The sequence below is a fragment of the Macrobrachium rosenbergii genome, chromosome 57 (genome assembly GCF_040412425.1).
Source record: "Macrobrachium rosenbergii isolate ZJJX-2024 chromosome 57, ASM4041242v1, whole genome shotgun sequence".
NCBI lineage: Eukaryota > Metazoa > Arthropoda > Malacostraca > Decapoda > Palaemonidae > Macrobrachium > Macrobrachium rosenbergii.
Window position 1 is genome coordinate 4580170 of NC_089797.1, and position 16815 is coordinate 4596984.

General features: G+C 36.8%; 1 protein-coding gene across 3 annotated transcripts in view; it reads left to right on the forward strand.

Moving 5' to 3' along the window:
- LOC136837131 (dentin sialophosphoprotein-like) overlaps positions 1–16815 on the forward strand; it is a 98450-nt gene that overhangs the window by 77173 nt on the left and 4462 nt on the right. For 2 of the 3 annotated variants that reach the window (XM_067101742.1, XM_067101741.1), the window contains exons 6-10: positions 5949–6187; positions 6469–6745; positions 9650–9868; positions 14040–14349; positions 15980–16217. In XM_067101742.1, the coding sequence (XP_066957843.1) occupies positions 5949–6187; positions 6469–6745; positions 9650–9868; positions 14040–14349; positions 15980–16217 (1283 nt within the window). The remainder of the gene's footprint in view (positions 1–5948; positions 6188–6468; positions 6746–9649; positions 9869–14039; positions 14350–15979; positions 16218–16815) is intronic. The other variant, XM_067101743.1, reaches the window with a different exon arrangement.

Below are 16815 nucleotides of genomic sequence, written 5' to 3' on the forward strand. Positions count from 1 at the left end.
TTTACAAACGAATCACGTTGTGTGTATTTGAAGCATTTTATTATTAATAATTAGTCGTGAAAACAGTTATGTTGTAAGTTATTTCAATATATATATAATTTTGTGTTAACCAATCACTTTTGCTTCTAGTATGTATAGAGCTATTTGAATATATATAGAAATTTTTTAATCGCATTATATCGGTTTTTTATTAGTATAAAACATTTTTCTTCGTGTATATATATTATATATATATATATATATATATATATATATATATATATATATATAATATAAAGTTTTTTTCATTACATGTGTTAATATGTGTTTGTGTGTGTTATTTTAACATGGATTGTGTGCATACATTATATGCACAATGCAACTTGTACTGTCATTGATTCTGTGTAATGTACTGTTTTTAAGCAAATAAAGCTTTACCCCGAAGTGTGAGTTATTTTCCTATCTAGCTTAGAATGAGGAGTGTTTGAGTAATTATTCTTATTAACAGTAAGCCGGTTCAAAAGATTGCTTCACGCAGTTTTATGAATGAAAGTCATTCTTTTGTTTGTATCCACCAGTGGTGTTCTCTCTCTCTCTCTTCTCTCTCTCTCTCTCTCTCAAATGCTCTCTCTCTCTCTCTCTGTCTAATGTACTGTTTTTAAGGTGTCCAACATTCTTTTGTTTGTATCCAGGAAGTGCTCTCTCCTCTCTCTCTCTCTATTTCTCTCTCTCTCTCTTCTCTCTGAGGTCTCTCTCCATCTCTCTCTCTATTAACATGATTTGAGGGTTCAAAACATTCTTTTGTTTGGATCCAGACAGTTTATGCCCCTCTCTCTCATTCTTTCATGATTTGTATCCACTACATTCTTGTTTGTATCCAGACGGTGGTCACCCTCTCTCTCTCTCTCTCTCTCTCTCTCTCTCTCTCTCTCTCTCTCTCTCTCTCTCTCTCTCTCGTATGATTTAAGGTGTCCACTACATTCTTTTGTTTGTATCCAGGCGGTGCTCTCTCTCTCTCTCTCTCTCTCTCTCTCTCTCTCTCTCTCTCTCTCTCTCTCTCTCTCTCTCTCTCTCTCATGATTTGAGGTGTCCACTACATTCTTTTGTTTGGATCCAGACGGTGGTCCTCCCCCGCCCCTCTCTCTCTCTCTCTCATGATTTGAGGTATCCACTACATTCTTGTTTGTATCCAGACGGTGGTCACCCCCTTTCTCTCTCTCTCTCTCTCTCTCTCTCTCTCTCTCTCTCTCTCTCTCTCTCTCTCTCTCTCTCATTCTCATGATTTCGGTGTCCACTACATTCTTTTGTTTGTATTCAGGGTGCTCTCTCTCTCTCTCTCTCTCTCTCTCTCTCTCTCTCTCTCTCTCTCTCTCTCTCTCTCTCTCTCTCTCTCTCTCTCTCGTATGATTTAAGGTGCCCACTATCAACTCGTTAAATCTTCTCTCAACTATTTGAAGAGAGTTTCAAGGTCTCTCTCTCTCTCTCTCTCTCTCTCTCTCTCTCTCTCTCTCTCTCTCTCTCTCTCTCTCTCTCTCTCTCTCTCTCTCTCTCGTGACCTTGGAAAGCAACGTTTATTTTATTAATGTTAAATTTTATTATGATAAAAAGCACTTATATTCTATATCTGAATTGCATTACAGTAAATAAGATTTTTTTAATGAAGCTACATACGCTATTAAAATCAATACTCTCTCTCTCTCTCTCTCTCTCTCTCTCTCTCTCTCTCTCTCTCTCTCTCTCTCTCTCTCTCTCTCTCTCTCCCCACAGCCTCACCCGCCTGTTTTCATCATTATTATTTGTACCCTCGTCTACATAGCACCTCTTAATTGTATTGTAATTTGAACATGTTCGTACCCAGAAGTAATAGGTCTTTGTACTTAAAATTACCATGGAACGGACATTATAATATCTTTAGCTAAGGAATGATTGAGGGTACTCGATAATTTTCTGTATGCGAACCATTTGGGTCACAGCCAAATTCTTTAGATTTCAGAAATTTCACCTCTGTAACGGAATAGTTCGTTGTCAATGACCCCACGAGTGTTTCTTCTTGAAATATCTTGGAAAGGCTTTAGGTCATTTTAACATCGGTCGTTAAAAGTGTCTAATGACAATGCAACTAAAAATAAAAAGTGACTGGGTCACTTCATAAATTGAAGTTGATTGCAGTAAGATATATTCCTTGTGAGTCTGAAGAATTTCGAATATAAGACGGTTGAATGGGACCATCGGTGCAACAGACTTTATTTTTATTACCCTTTAGTGATGTACCTGCTATATCATATAGGATATTGCATCCCCCATGGGAGATGAAGAGGGGCGATACAAACTACCCTCACGATTATTAATATCGTGCAAAACGCACAAAACAGCCTGGAGGATCGGAACACAAAATGGCCTTGAATGTGTTTCACACACCGAACTTCACATTGGTTAACCAGCTAGTCCTATGTAGGTACAACTGCACGCAAGATGGAGAAGCATTGTGAACATCTTTGTTTTATGAATTAAGGCGAATAAAGGGCCTGGTATTGAAAGAGCGTTCACCATCCGGAAAGAAAGGAAAGTCACTGGACTGAATGTCACCAGCGGTTTGTTGGCCACTTAAGGCTAATTGGTCCACAGTGTCTTGCCTAATTTCTGTCTCGCTCGCAGATACACACAAACTAAAATAAGAGAAGCTCCCAGGAGTCAATGAAAATTACTTCCAAGGCCGAGCAGCCAATCCACAGAGCTTTTATGCTGCTTAGCACCTCGTCAAAGTAACGTCAGACTGAAATTTTACACCTGCTTGGACTATGTCGAATAGGCCAACATGTGGCTATATGAAATAGCCGCACATGAAATTCTGTTGGAATATGAACTACTTGAACCACGTCTATTTGTTTTATTGAAGTTATAAACACGTTACAGGTACATCGCTCATACAACGCGTCGAAGATAAAAAAAAAAGAATGGACGAGGCGAACTTCGTGCTTAAAGTTTCTGTTCAACTTGAAGTCACAATCGACGGAGCACTCATTTTCCTTTTATATTACGAATGAATTAGCTTAAAAAACTGAAAAGTGAAAACCCTTTTGTACTTGAGAACGTGAAATGAGGGATTTCAGTGTCGGAATTTCCCCATCGAGGAAAAAAGTTAGCCGACTTTGTCAAATCTTCCCACAAAAGCTTCTCTATGACCAGAAGTAGAAGACTAGACTCCACGTCATCTCGCTGTTCCTTTCTGAAGCGCCGGCAATGAAGCTTACATTAATGATATTTCATTCAAGCTTCCTCAGTAGTTTGTTGACTTCAACAGTTATAAGCTATTCATCAACTCGCTGGCCCCAAACATCAACTCGTTGTAAAGCACCGTTAATCAGATTGATTTAAAGTTCACGTGTATTAAGACTACTCTTAACACCAGTGAATTAACATTGCGGCAATATCTCTAAATTTTTTGTATTGACATAACCATCACATCAGCAACTTCAGGATAATCGGCTGACAACACCCTTTGAACTTACAAACACTTCACGTTTATCTTTCTCCCTTAAGTACGTCAGCAGACATTTTGCCATCTTCAAAGAAGACTGCTGTGGGGTTTCGTCTTAGCCAGGCTGTGGCTGTGGAATATCTGCCAGTCTTCTGTTTTCCCTCAGCTTTCTGTCTAGGGACTTAACTCCTCATAAACCTACACATATATATAATATATATATATATATGTATATACACATACATATATATGCTTAGAATCAGTGATGTGTGGTGGTACAGTGTACCAGTGCAAATGAAACACTTTATACAAATCCTGAACTGTTTACCTTTTATATAATCTTGTAAAAAAAAGTTAAACAAACGCTTGAAAGTTGCTAAAATATACTGTAGACACGTCAGTCATTCAACTTACACTATCTTTCATCCGTTACGAATATTCATGCTTCAGATCTTTTTATCATTTCCCACAAGCATTGATACCGTGGACGTACAGTACATTCCCATATATGGTTTCTGAATTGATCCTAACGGCCATGTCTGTATTTGGAAGTTGGCTCTGGTACCCAGTAACCTTCGGGTATGTTTACCTTTTTTTTCAGCTGCTTCTTTTTGCAAAGCAATAATTGCATTTCAAGGGAAGATTCGACAGCGTTCTCCCGAACTAGACCTAACTTTGCAACGCCGACTTGTGAGTGAAACCAGTCAATCGGTCTTTCATAAAACTGGTGGAGGACTGGAATGAGGCCAAAATGGCTTACTTAGTCTTACAAGACTATTAGAAAATATTTTTCTCTCTCTCTCACTCTCTGCTTGTTTATCAATTTGCATATTAAGAAAATAATACAAAGGTTTAAAGAAACAAATACGTGTATGATTCACTGGAATTTCTTAGCCATACTTTTGGCTTTATATATATATATATATATATATATATATATATATATATATATATATATATATATATATATATATATATATATATATATATATATATATATATATATATATATATATATATATATATATATATATAATATATATATATATATATATATATATATAATCTACATACATATGTATATATATAATGCATATATGTATATATATGTTATATAATAGTTTGCGCGAGCGCGCAATAGCTTATTCAGTATGATAGGCACTCAAAAGAAAATGTTATAACTATTTATTCCTCCTGCATATATTACTCCCGACTTGAAATTATACTCTCTCTCTCTCTCTCTCTCTCTCTCTCTCTCTCTCTCTCTCTCTCTCTCTCTCTCTCTCTCTGCCTGGGGCTAGGGAAAAGTTACCGGGTCTAACCAACTTCATAAAAACAAATTAAAAAAAAAAAAAAAAAAAACGGCAAACACTCCACTAACAAGCGGCGTGGACTTGTCGGCTAATGCCAGCGCGGCAGGTGCTGGTGTTCAAATGAAAGTGAAGACGAATGATCCAGGAAGTAGCTTTCTCTTCAAATGCACGGGAGGTTGAGATGATTTTGTAAAGCCTGTTCGCTAAAGTGATTATAATAAGGTTAATGGTATTTGTAACCTGGGATTTTGATTTTTAATTCACAATTTTTTTCCTATCCACAGAAGTGCAGGAATATGTACTTTGATTCATGCAATATTAATGAATGTTTTCCTGTCCACAGAATTTAATAATAATAATACATTCATATTCTTAGATCATTCTGTATTAACCATCTTATCAACTGCGTCATGTAACATTTGTTTTGTCGTTACAGTGTTACGTTTCTCACTCAGTTGTGTCAAGTGGATAGACTTTTTTTGCTCCGGAATAAATTAACATTTACGAACCTGCCTTTTTTAAACATCTGCTCCGCGTTGACATTTACGTATCAGAGCACCATCTTAATTTGTTTATTTTTTCCCGCAGATTATACTAATTTTATTTTATATTTACAGAATTTTATTTTTGCAGAATTCGTAACTCTTAATAAACATTTTTTTTATCCACAGAGCAAATCTTATTTAGATGCAGTGTTTAATCCACTGTTACTAATAACTTTAAATTGACTTCGTAGGTTGAAATGTCATTTTAATGCATTTTTAAATTTTTTTTCAGGTTGCAACCAAATAATTGTCTCACTTGATTTTTCTTATTCTCTAGCGTTTCCTGGTACCGTGTAATTTTTTTTTTTTTTGTCAGTAATTTGCTTCTTTTTCAGGTTTATTCTAAGTGATTACTCACATTTTGTTTTTATTCCAGGTTTTTATGATACTGTATTGACCACGCTTCGTATACTAATTTAATTTTTTAAATTAATTTTCCCAAGCTTTCCTTGTGCTATGTAATGTTACCTTAATAATCAAGTTACTCTCAAGTAGGTATCATCTAGAATCGTCTCGAGTAACTTTTATTATCTTTACTTTCGCAAATTTCCTTAGACCTACAGTATGCACAGACAGAGTTAGAGAGAGAGAGAGACTCGTAGACTTATAATCTCGTGTTTCTTCTTCCAACAGCGTCCCTGTCGGACGATGGAGGCTTCATGGCCGCCCTCACAGCGTCGGGCGCGGAGTCGCGCAAGAAGATTACGCGGAAGAGGAAGTCGAGCGAGAGCGAGACCTCCTCCTCCAAGCTGGAGAACAACAAGGAGGAAGAAAAGAAAGAGGAGGATAAGTCTCCCGTTTCCTCGCCGGTCAAGGTGACGGAGGACAAAGGGATTATGCTTTCGCCCACCAGCGTCAAGCCAACCTTCAATGTGAGTCTACTACAGGTTCTGTTGACCTTAGTAGGAGTAATTTGATTCCTTTCATTTTATATTTTTGGGGGGATGAGGGGCCTTATGCTTTCGACTTTTAGATCAGAGAGTTTATGAAGTCAAGTGAAAATTATCATTTATAATTTTTTAAAATTCAGAGGCAGATGGGACGGGCAATGAAATATTTTTCTCAGCTGGTAATGAGGGTTTGAACGTGAAGGAAGTATGTCACTACGTGTCTGTTATTTCTATAATTGTTTATACGCCCTTTTTTATTCCAGTTCTACCAAGAAACCCTCAAAGACGACACAGACGACGAGAAGAAAGACGGGAAAGAGAAAGACTCCTCGGACGCCAATGACGACGAGGAGGCCACCGAGAACGGAGACGTCGAAATGAAGGACCTCTCGAACTCCTCGCAGGGCGCCAACAGCAACGACTCCGACAACATGGACATAGAAGAAAGTGAGGACACGGAGGATTCCGTTCAGATAGGCCTAGGGGAACCCTACGGTGGTGGTGGCGGTGGGGGTATGAACGGCCGAGCCGGGGAAGCCGGTATGTCATGGTGCTGGAGTTGTGGGGCATGAACGCAACCTGGTCTCGAAACCCGGTGCCCACCGGTGCCCCGGGTTTCTTTTCCCCACGCATGCGCTGTAGCTGCCTTGTTTTAGAAACCCGCCATCCCTGACCTGATAGTATTAGAAACCTACCAGCGCGCAGTTGCATTAACCAGTCAAACAAAACACAGATATTCGTCAGATTTGCATGCGCAAGCACGCTTTTTTTTTATTGTAGAGAGAACTGTATGGAGTAGACAGCCTCTGCAGTCTGCTAAATAACTGACGTAGTATTGCAAGTAGGTGTAGTAATTCATATTGCATGTGAGAACACGCTTGGGTTGAGTTAGCACATTATGGTGTAGGCTTTATTTATGAGCTGCATGTTGAAGGAACTCTTAGTCTTAATATAGCGGCCTAAATAAATGCTGCAATAATGATGAAGCTATGGATGATATAATGTAAAATCATGTCTTTAATGGAATAAAATAAATGTAATTATTTACTTTAAAGGCCTCTTGAACTTAACACCGTAATCCCTGATGATAATAAATATAACTGTTAGAAAGGTTATGGAATAACACGGACAAGAAATTGAAAGGAAATGCATAAATTCAACATTTTAGTCCATAACATTACATGTGTACTTAAATCCTCTTTTGAACAAGCTTGTCTGAAAGGTCAGACTCCGTAGGGGGTTAGGCATTACTTAAGGTTCTTTGCAGCGTGCCTTCGGCCTCGAGCTGCAACCCCTTTCGTTCCTTTTACTGTACCTCCTTTCATAGTCTCTTCTTCGTAAGTTTCCACCCTCTCCTAACAAGTGATTCATAGTGTAACTGCGAGGTTTTCCTCCCGTTGCACCTTTCAAACCTTTTACTGTCAATTTCTGTTTCAGCGCTGAATGACCTCGTATGTTCCAGTGCTTGGCCTTTGGCCTAAATTTTATATTCAATTCTGAAAGGCTAAGTAGAAGTACACTATTAATAAACCGAGAGTGGTACTAATAATTTGATTCGAGTCAATAGTTACTAAAATATTATACGCAGTATTTGTTTTTTCTTAGTGCTACTATATTAGTGTTCATGTTGAATGGGTGTCGTGATATGCAGGCAAGTAGTCTGAAACCTGTAGGATTGTTTATTTTCAACAATTTAAAGTTTACTCTCTCTCTCTCTCTCTCTCTCTCGTTTTATTTTGTTTTGAGTTTGAACGAAGAGGAAATCGAAATTTTCGTGCATTTGTTTTAAAGAAGATAAAAAAGAAACGAAAGTGTGCGCACCTAAACCGAAAGAAAAAATCTCGGCTGATAATCAAGACACAGCGGTAATATACGTTTCCTGTAAAGCGAGTTTTTAATCTCCTGCTAGCGAGAAAGTAATTCCTAAGAAGGCAATTTTCCAGATACTGGGAAATTATATTACGCACCAGAATAGGATTGTTTTATGAAACTTGGCACTATTCAAATTAATTGAGACCGAGTACTGTCAGACGGAGAATAGCATGGGTTTAAATATGAATTGTCCTTGCATTTTGTATACGCAATTACGGTAATTAATTCATGATAATGTCAGGATAAATTGTTCATTATCAGTTGTGGAGGAACCAGCGCCCGATTAACGCTCTCTCTCTCTCTCTCTCTCTCTCTCTCTCTCTCTCTCTCTCTCTCTCTCTCTCTCTCTCTCTCTGTTACGCCCATGGTCCGGTCAGCATTTCGTTTTACTCCTTTTTAGTTTCAACCTTCAGTCTTTCCTGTACAGTAGTTCCATTGCATGTTGAATGTGTAGAAACAGTGTTCTGTTGAGATAAAAAGTTGCTGTAGTTCTTCACTTTGTTTGATTTTCTGTACAGCCCTACACAGGGATAATTCCCTCCCTGGCGGGCCCTTGCACGTTTTCAAAATAAGGTGCTTCTTATGTTTTATAATTGTCTTTCAGTGTTTCCTCGTCAGTATCGTAGCTCCTTCAGAATAGGAGAGTCTTTAGTTTTTTTATTTGCTTTCTTCGTATTAAATTGCATAGAAGATTATTAGTCTAAGGCATGATCCGTATTATTTTTCACCTTTGACACATATTCTTTATATACTGTGCACTTATTGCCATCATATGTTTTGTGTTTAGTATCACTATGACCTTTACACATTTTACACTTGAAGATGTTGCTAGCACATAAATTTGATTTGTGATTTTCACCACATCTAGGGCATGCTTGGTCATTTCAACAATTTGCTGCGCTATGACCAAATTCCTGACATAGCATTAATAGAGCATTGAAACATCTGATAAATGCTGCCAAAGTATGAGTATTCAATTTGTCTTAAAGATTTATTCAAACAACATACAACGAATTCTCTCATTTATTTGGGGAATTTTAAGACCTTAAGAAAAAAAATTATTTTTCACTTACGAGTATAAATAGTCGAAGGAAATTATTTTCCCAATTGCATGTTTTTTATTATAATTTATTAGTACTAACACTTGGTGTGTGGCATGTTGGAATGCTTAGGAATGATACTACTGATGGTGTATGTGATTGTTATATAATCATTTTTAGTGAAGTTGCACTTTTGCACACGGGCATGCTTAGATTAATATATATAAGATTAAAAATAAGAGTTTGAGAACCTTGTAATTATCCATCCTGCCATTCCTTAGTGACATTAATGGATGGCCATTTATATGTCCGCCAATTAAATAGCTTAGTACATAAAACATCGCTGTCAGTATCTTGAACAAGCTCCTATAGAACAGATTTCCTGTCTTTGAAGAATTAAGAACAAATATAATAAAGGAATCGAAATTCTGATAAAAAATAACAAAAACATCAGAAAAAATACACCAAGCCCCAAGCAATCTTCAAGTGAAAAAATAAGTGCTATTTCATGACCCCGTGCTCTGTTTCTCAGGTATACGCGACGAAGACATTCCAATAGCCCCTGCTGTACCAGCTCCTGCCCAGGAAGACTACGAGAAGGTGGAAGTGACCTTCTCCGAACCTTCCCCTGGTGTCAGAGGCGTCCTCGTATATCACAGGCCAGAAGACCGCAAGAAGAAGTCGGTCAAATGGAAGGCAGAGGACGACCTGCAAGAAGTATTCTTCTTCGAGATGGATGAAACAGAGAGAGGTGAGTAATATATATATATATATATATATATATATATATATATATATATATATATATATATATATATATATATATATATATATATATATATATATATATATATATATATATATATATATATATATATATAATTAACTGTAGGAAGAGCCTACTGTAGAAGTGGGCAGTTCTCGTATTATGAGGCTCAGTGGTGATTGATGTTTTCCGTCGTAACACAAAGATTTAGAAGTTATGTTTTCTTTGTTTCTGCTCTCCTGACTCCTTCATATTTTACCTTCCTTTAAGAGGCAGGCCGTTTATGGCCGAGCCCCATCCTTCTTCCTTACTGTTAGGTTGCTTCTCCCATTAGCCTTGGCTCTTAGAAAGAATAATACGAGATTTCATGAACATTTCGTAAACTGTCGTTGTATAATTTACAAACATTGTTCTGTGTATTGCTGAATCTCTTACTAATAAGTTATTGTGCTGTAGTCTGATTTGTATATGTGTGTGTGTGTATATATATATATATATATATATATATATATATATATATATATATATATATATATATATATATATATATATATATATAAATATAATGTGTGTGTGTGTGTGTGTGTGTATAGTTAGTGTGTTGAGGGAGAGAGAGATTAAAATAGTTTTAATATAGTGTTAGCGCTTTTCACCAGATGTTAGAAGGTTGTTTTCCAATTTTCTATTTATTCCTCTCATCTTTCCGTTGTTTTATTTGAAATAATGTTCATATTTGTTACACTTGCAAAAGGCCATTTGGTACGTACTCAATATTCATAGCTACTCGTGAAATGACGTTACCATTTTGCTAGTTACTCCTTTTCCAAAGGTATCGGTAGTCTTCGCATTACTGAAGACTTTGCGCGTTCTTCTCTTTATTCCACAGTAATGCTCATAGTTAGCTCTTCAAAATACACTAAATGTGAATGAAACACAATGTAGAGTGTATGTGTATCTATAGACAGAATAAACATACGGTATTTAATATTGTATTTAAAACCGCTTGGTCAGGTAGCAACCGTTTAGCTGGTTCATTTTTAAAAATATCAAACTAACAGGTAAGACGTTGACTGAGCTCTTTCGCCATTGGTTAGCCGTAGGTTACTAATACCGTATATGATTTTACCCTAGAATTTATTCATTTTTATGTGATTTAAGTGACAGTTATAAATAGAATAGGCAACTGTTGTTTGAAAGTTAGTTCTAATGTGGATACGTTAGCCAGTTGAATCATAATATTTATGGATATAATTAGTTAATTTGGGCTCCTATATTGGTTATCACATTGGTTAGGAATCCTAGAGCCTTTAAATATTCTGCCAAGGTTAGCTCAGGGACAAGACTTAGGCCAGGGGTCCTTACGATAGAGTTTTATGAGCAATCTATTGGAAGCAGGCGAAGTTACTTACCAACCCATAACTAGCCCCCCCAAAACAGAATATATGAATTAAAGTAAAATTTGCAACTTTTAGAACTTCAATGCAAAGTTTTGTAAACCATGTTTTTATGGCATTTGTTTATTTTCATGACTCGCATCAGTTTCCATAGGCAATGCATGGGTAATCTGTTACCAGAGCCTCAGGTCCCTCCAACCTAACCTAACCCCAAGACTGTGTTCCCAGTGTGGTCCATTAGGGGTAGCAGGTTCCCTAGCACACCAGCAAATTGACCTTGTAAATTGCAGTGCTGCATTGATTGCATTGGGCCTGTTCAACTCATTTATTGTAATTCATTCTTTTTAGAATGTGTGATGGGTTAGCAGAGGCAGGGCAATGGCCGAGCAGAGATTGAGGGTGGTTGGCTAACCTGCTTCATGCAGAAAGGTCCATTTTCTGAGAAAGTGTCTAGAGTTTTTCCTCATGCTTTATAAACAAGTATGGAAAAAGTTTTCAGCTTTAATTGTTCATATCTTAATACTAAAGTGCAATTGTTAAGAGTTTTTCCTAATGCTTTATCGACAAGTATAGAAAAAGTTTTCCGTTTTAATTGTTCATATCGTAATACTAAAGTGCAATTGTTAAGAGAGATTTTGATTGGTTAATTGTTGAGCAAATGCCCTCGACCACTTCCCCTCCCCTGCCACGCCACTCCTCTTCCACTCGCACTCTGACTACCCATGTGGATTTTGATCAAGCAGTGGATATTTTTATGAGATTCCATTATAGAAAACTTGAATTGCAAAGTGTATTGGTATAAAGATGTCCACCTTTATCGATAGACCAGTTATGCATGATGGTGATTGTTGCGTCTCAGTTAATTGGTAATTTTGGCTGCCAGTTTTATCTCATTTCCTTTTTATCCCATTTTTCTGTTTTGCTTTATTATTAGTGGATATTAATAGAAAAGCTTGTGAACATTATGATTAACAGTTTGTAATTGTTTGGTGTCTTTCTCCCATCAGGGAATTTTTAAAGTTATCAATCAGTTACCCGGATATACAGTATATGAAAATTAATGACCATGACTATAAAGTGAACCTAAGTAGCTACCATAAGGTCTAGATTTAGTGGAAAACGACCTCCATCCCACCCCAACAAGCCTGTTGGGCAGACAAAATTCTCCTCTAGCTGTTACAGTGAAGGGAAATTTATGTAGGCTATCCCAAACATTTCCAGCAGGCCAGTACCACAATACTAACTCTTAGTCTTTGGTCTTCTCTGGTAATCATGTTGGTCTGTCATTAGGGACATGACATGAGGCCCATATTCATATTATGGATGCATGTGAGCTTTGGTTTTGATCAAGTAGATTGCTCATGTGACACTTTTGAATAGTTTCAGTGAGATGCATTCCATTTTTTATGCAGGTGTTAAACTGCCTTCTTGAGCTATAATCCCCATCATTTTACTTGCAAGAGATCCATGGTATTGCAAAGGCAGTATCAATTACCCAGCTTTTGTGGCCCAAGTGGAGGAATTTCTTCCATTCATGATTCTTCGCTGAAGTGGTGAAATCTTACATTGTTGCCCTTATTTTTGCATATGGTGTACTGTATTATATTGTGTCAGAACAGGTGGGACTATGTGATGTATAGATTGCATTACCTCTTCATTTCATCACCCATTAGATCACTTAGGCATGGACGGGATGGCCGTCAGTGACAATATTATGGGAGAGTTGGCAGGGTGGCAAAAACAACCACTTTAGAATATAATTGCACTGGTCAAAACCAAGCAAGAAGATGCTCTTTGTACTCGTGATGCATTACTCTTTGAAAGTAGTTCCTGGTACAGTACTGTGCTGGTCACGTATTAGAGGTCTTCAAGTGCCTTAGGGTTGCAACCTGTAGTGTCAGGATTATGGACACTAGATTTTTGGGTTTGTAAAATGTTATTGCGGTAGTTACAAATAAGGAATCTGCCAGCATGAGTATACCATGTGTATTGTGCCTTGCACAGTTCATTGTAGTTCTTTTTCCTCCATCACAAAGTTGCTGTTCTTCATCTTTTTTTTATCTGTCCTTTTCATCCCTTCCCACCTAGCTGTCCAGTTTCTTTAATTGCATTGCTGCAGTTTCACCTTCGAAGAATTCTAAAGATGGTGATGATGAAAGATTGAGAAAAATCCTCTGGACCAATTAGCCCAAATAAATGACCTGCTGGTTTCTTTCAAGCAATTTATAATTGCCTGCCTTTCTTGAAATAAAGTGCAGTTTATGGTGTGGGATTGTGTAATACCAAAAATAGTACCCTCTTTGCTAGTATGATAGACAGCCCTCCCTGTATACACATTTAATGTTGCTGTTACTTGGTATCATTACCCAATATTAGCATGAGGGTCCAGCTCACTATATATTTTTTATATTCTTATTTTTATTCGTTAGTTCACCACTTACCTCATTAGTTATTTTCTATATATAGTACTGTGTATCCAGTTTTATTGTTTTTCCTTGTTTTACATCAGTAGCTTTTTCATTAATGCCATAAGAATGTCTTACAGAATGAAGAGAACATTGTGACTTGTACATTCATTGTGTGTTCTGTACAATAAATCTGGTAACCATGACCATTTATCATATTGATGTAAACCAAAAGCAAAGACCTTCCAAAGCATTTTATTAATAGGGATGAGTTTTTTCATTTATTTTAGAATATGTAATATGACAGTATTGTTAATTACATGCACTAGTTAACTTAAATTGCATCTTCTCTTTCAGTGAATGTTAACACCATAAAGTTCAACGAGATGATGGCTCTTGACAAACAACGAGAAAGGGAAGCCATGGGTAAATCGCGTGGCTTGCATGGTTCCATGATGGGCGGCAACATGAGCATGATGGGCGGCAACAATCACATGATGGGTATGGGCATGCATCATGGTCAGAGTCCCATAGAGTACATGAGGTGGTCACTTTTACCTATAATGATACCTTCACCCAAAGTCACACCAGGCTGTAAAAGTCAAGAGCGGGTCACACAAGCGGCGAGAGAAAGTTCCACCATGGCAGCTTTCTACAACCCAGCAATGTAAGTGGTTTCATAATTCATTAGGTTGCTTTCTGTCTTTTGCATCTTGTTTGCTTGTTCATTGTATTCACTTCCCACTGGGCATTCTTTCGTTGTGTTATGAACCCTTCACATCAGTCATATGGATGTAGACATTTGACATAGTCTGGTTCCAGAAGCCTGTGCTGCAGTCCTTCTTAATTACTTATCCTTCCTTCTAAGACCATAGTTTGTTATGAAATATGGTAACCACAGAACTTTAACAATATAATTATGAGTTTGGTTTGATTTATGGTAATGGTTATATTCTACACTGAAAACTATAATTGGAGAGGATTTTTGCAGTTTCATCCATTCACGCAGTCCTATAATAAGCCATTACCATCCATTAGGATGCAACTCAACATAGATTTCATGCAATGCAGGATCGTAATTCTGTAGGAAAACCAAAATGAAAATTTAAGTTTAATGTTACAAAAGAATATCACTTGTTACAGCATAGTTTACAGAAAAAACTTGGAAATCTTATATTTCCATCTGAAATTAATTAGATCCCTACTTATGATTGTTTTTTACTATTATGGTAACATTCTTCTAACCAAACACTCATTGGTGTAGCAACCAAAGCAGCTTTTAAATAATGTAAAGACAAAACCCAGTTGGCAGTTTATGGATGCAATTGATCGGACATATGTAAAGATGCACACTTGAAGTTCCCTGCACTATTCTCTGAAATTAGAATATTAAGTACGTATTAGTAAAACAAAAAGTACATATGATTGTCAGAATTCACCGGTTAATTTTTAATGTTTTGCCCAAGTTCTCATTTTGAAAATGTTGCAGGTTATATCTTTGATTAATACTTAGTTTAAAAAACTAATTAAAGGATTCAGTATTTATTTATATATTTACTTAATTAGAGTTGGTGTGTTACTCTTCTAGAAAAAGTTTGCTAGTGTTGTCAACTTTGTTTGCAGTTTTTCAGTTTTCTTCAAGCTTTTGTACTAAGATGATTGAGAAAAAACATTACAGCATATCATAAAGAATGAGGGACTATGGATAAATTTTCTATCATATTCGTGAACTAACTGCTGTATCCTCCTTTTGTATTTCTGATTTGTATGGAAAGCTTTATGTAAAGTGATATTTCCATTATTTGGTGGGAGCTTTTGTTTTGGCATGGAATTCTTGTTTTCTAGAGTTATTGCTGATAATTGTAAAATTCTTACAGTTGAATGAATAAACAAAATATTGTGTCCAACAATGTTAGGTCATGTTGTTAAATTTTTCATCACAAGGTTGGACATCCAATGAAAAACCTCAAATCTTTTTCATCTCTTGGTCTGTTTTTGTATTTGCACATAGGTAAAGTCCTCATCTTTACTTTTTTTTTTTATTATTGAGGGCTTATCCCTCTGCTCTGCGTCCTGCCACTTCTAACCTATTTCCCAAACCATATATTATTCAGTGTGTTTTTCAGTCTGTACAATTTGTCATCAGTTGCAAGCATTGTTTAGGAGAGGATTTAATTTATTTATTCTTGTAAGAGTGTTATTATTTAGTTAGAGATCTAATTTTAGTTTCAAACCTTTGTCTCTTCAGAGTTATTAGCATAAAATATATATCTACAACTTTTCTTCTAATTGTACAGGCTGCCAGAAACACCCAGAGAACCAGATCCAGAAATGGTTAGCAGAACCGAACCCAAAGAAATCCCATTGAATGATGTCACTGGTCAGGACATGGTATATGATCACCGTAGCAAGATGTGGCCAGAACCTTTATTTATGGAACCTATGAACTACGGTTATGGAGGGATGGGAGGTCCATCAAGTGGCGGAAACGAAGGAGGGTCTCACTGGGTAGTTGGAGGGCCCCCTGCTGGTGGAGTGAGTATTATTGTTGACTTTTCAAGTAAATCGTACAAAAATTTGCACCTATAATTGATTGGGGCCATTTTGTTTTAAAGGGCAAGCTCACTGGAAATTTACATTAGAAAAGTACTTAAATAGAAATGCAAGTGAGGACTACTTGAGTGGTGGTACTTCCTCAGTAGTTCCACATCTAATCAGTGTTTTCTTTAGGATTTGAGTAATAAATCACATGCCTTACTAGGCCCTGTTCCTCTGGATAGCATTCAAGTGAGGACTACTGAGTGGTGGTACTTCCTCAGTAGTTTCACATCTCCTAATCCGTGTTTTCTTTAGGGGTTTGAGTAGTAAATCACATGCCTTACTAGGCTCTGTTCCTCTGGATTGCATTAATTCATCTTGCCTTATTTGGCCTTTTTGTTGTTTCTCCATTTGTTTATTTTGCTTACTTGAAGCGGTCTGTTTCTGCATTGTGTTGGTGTTACACACACTTTTCTTGTGTTCCCCTCCCCACCTCTTTGTGTTAGGTAGCATGATATGGTAGCATTGTTGTATCTTACATTATTTTATGGAGAGTAGTAGTTCTCACCCCAATCAAGTTCTGCCTTTCTCTTTT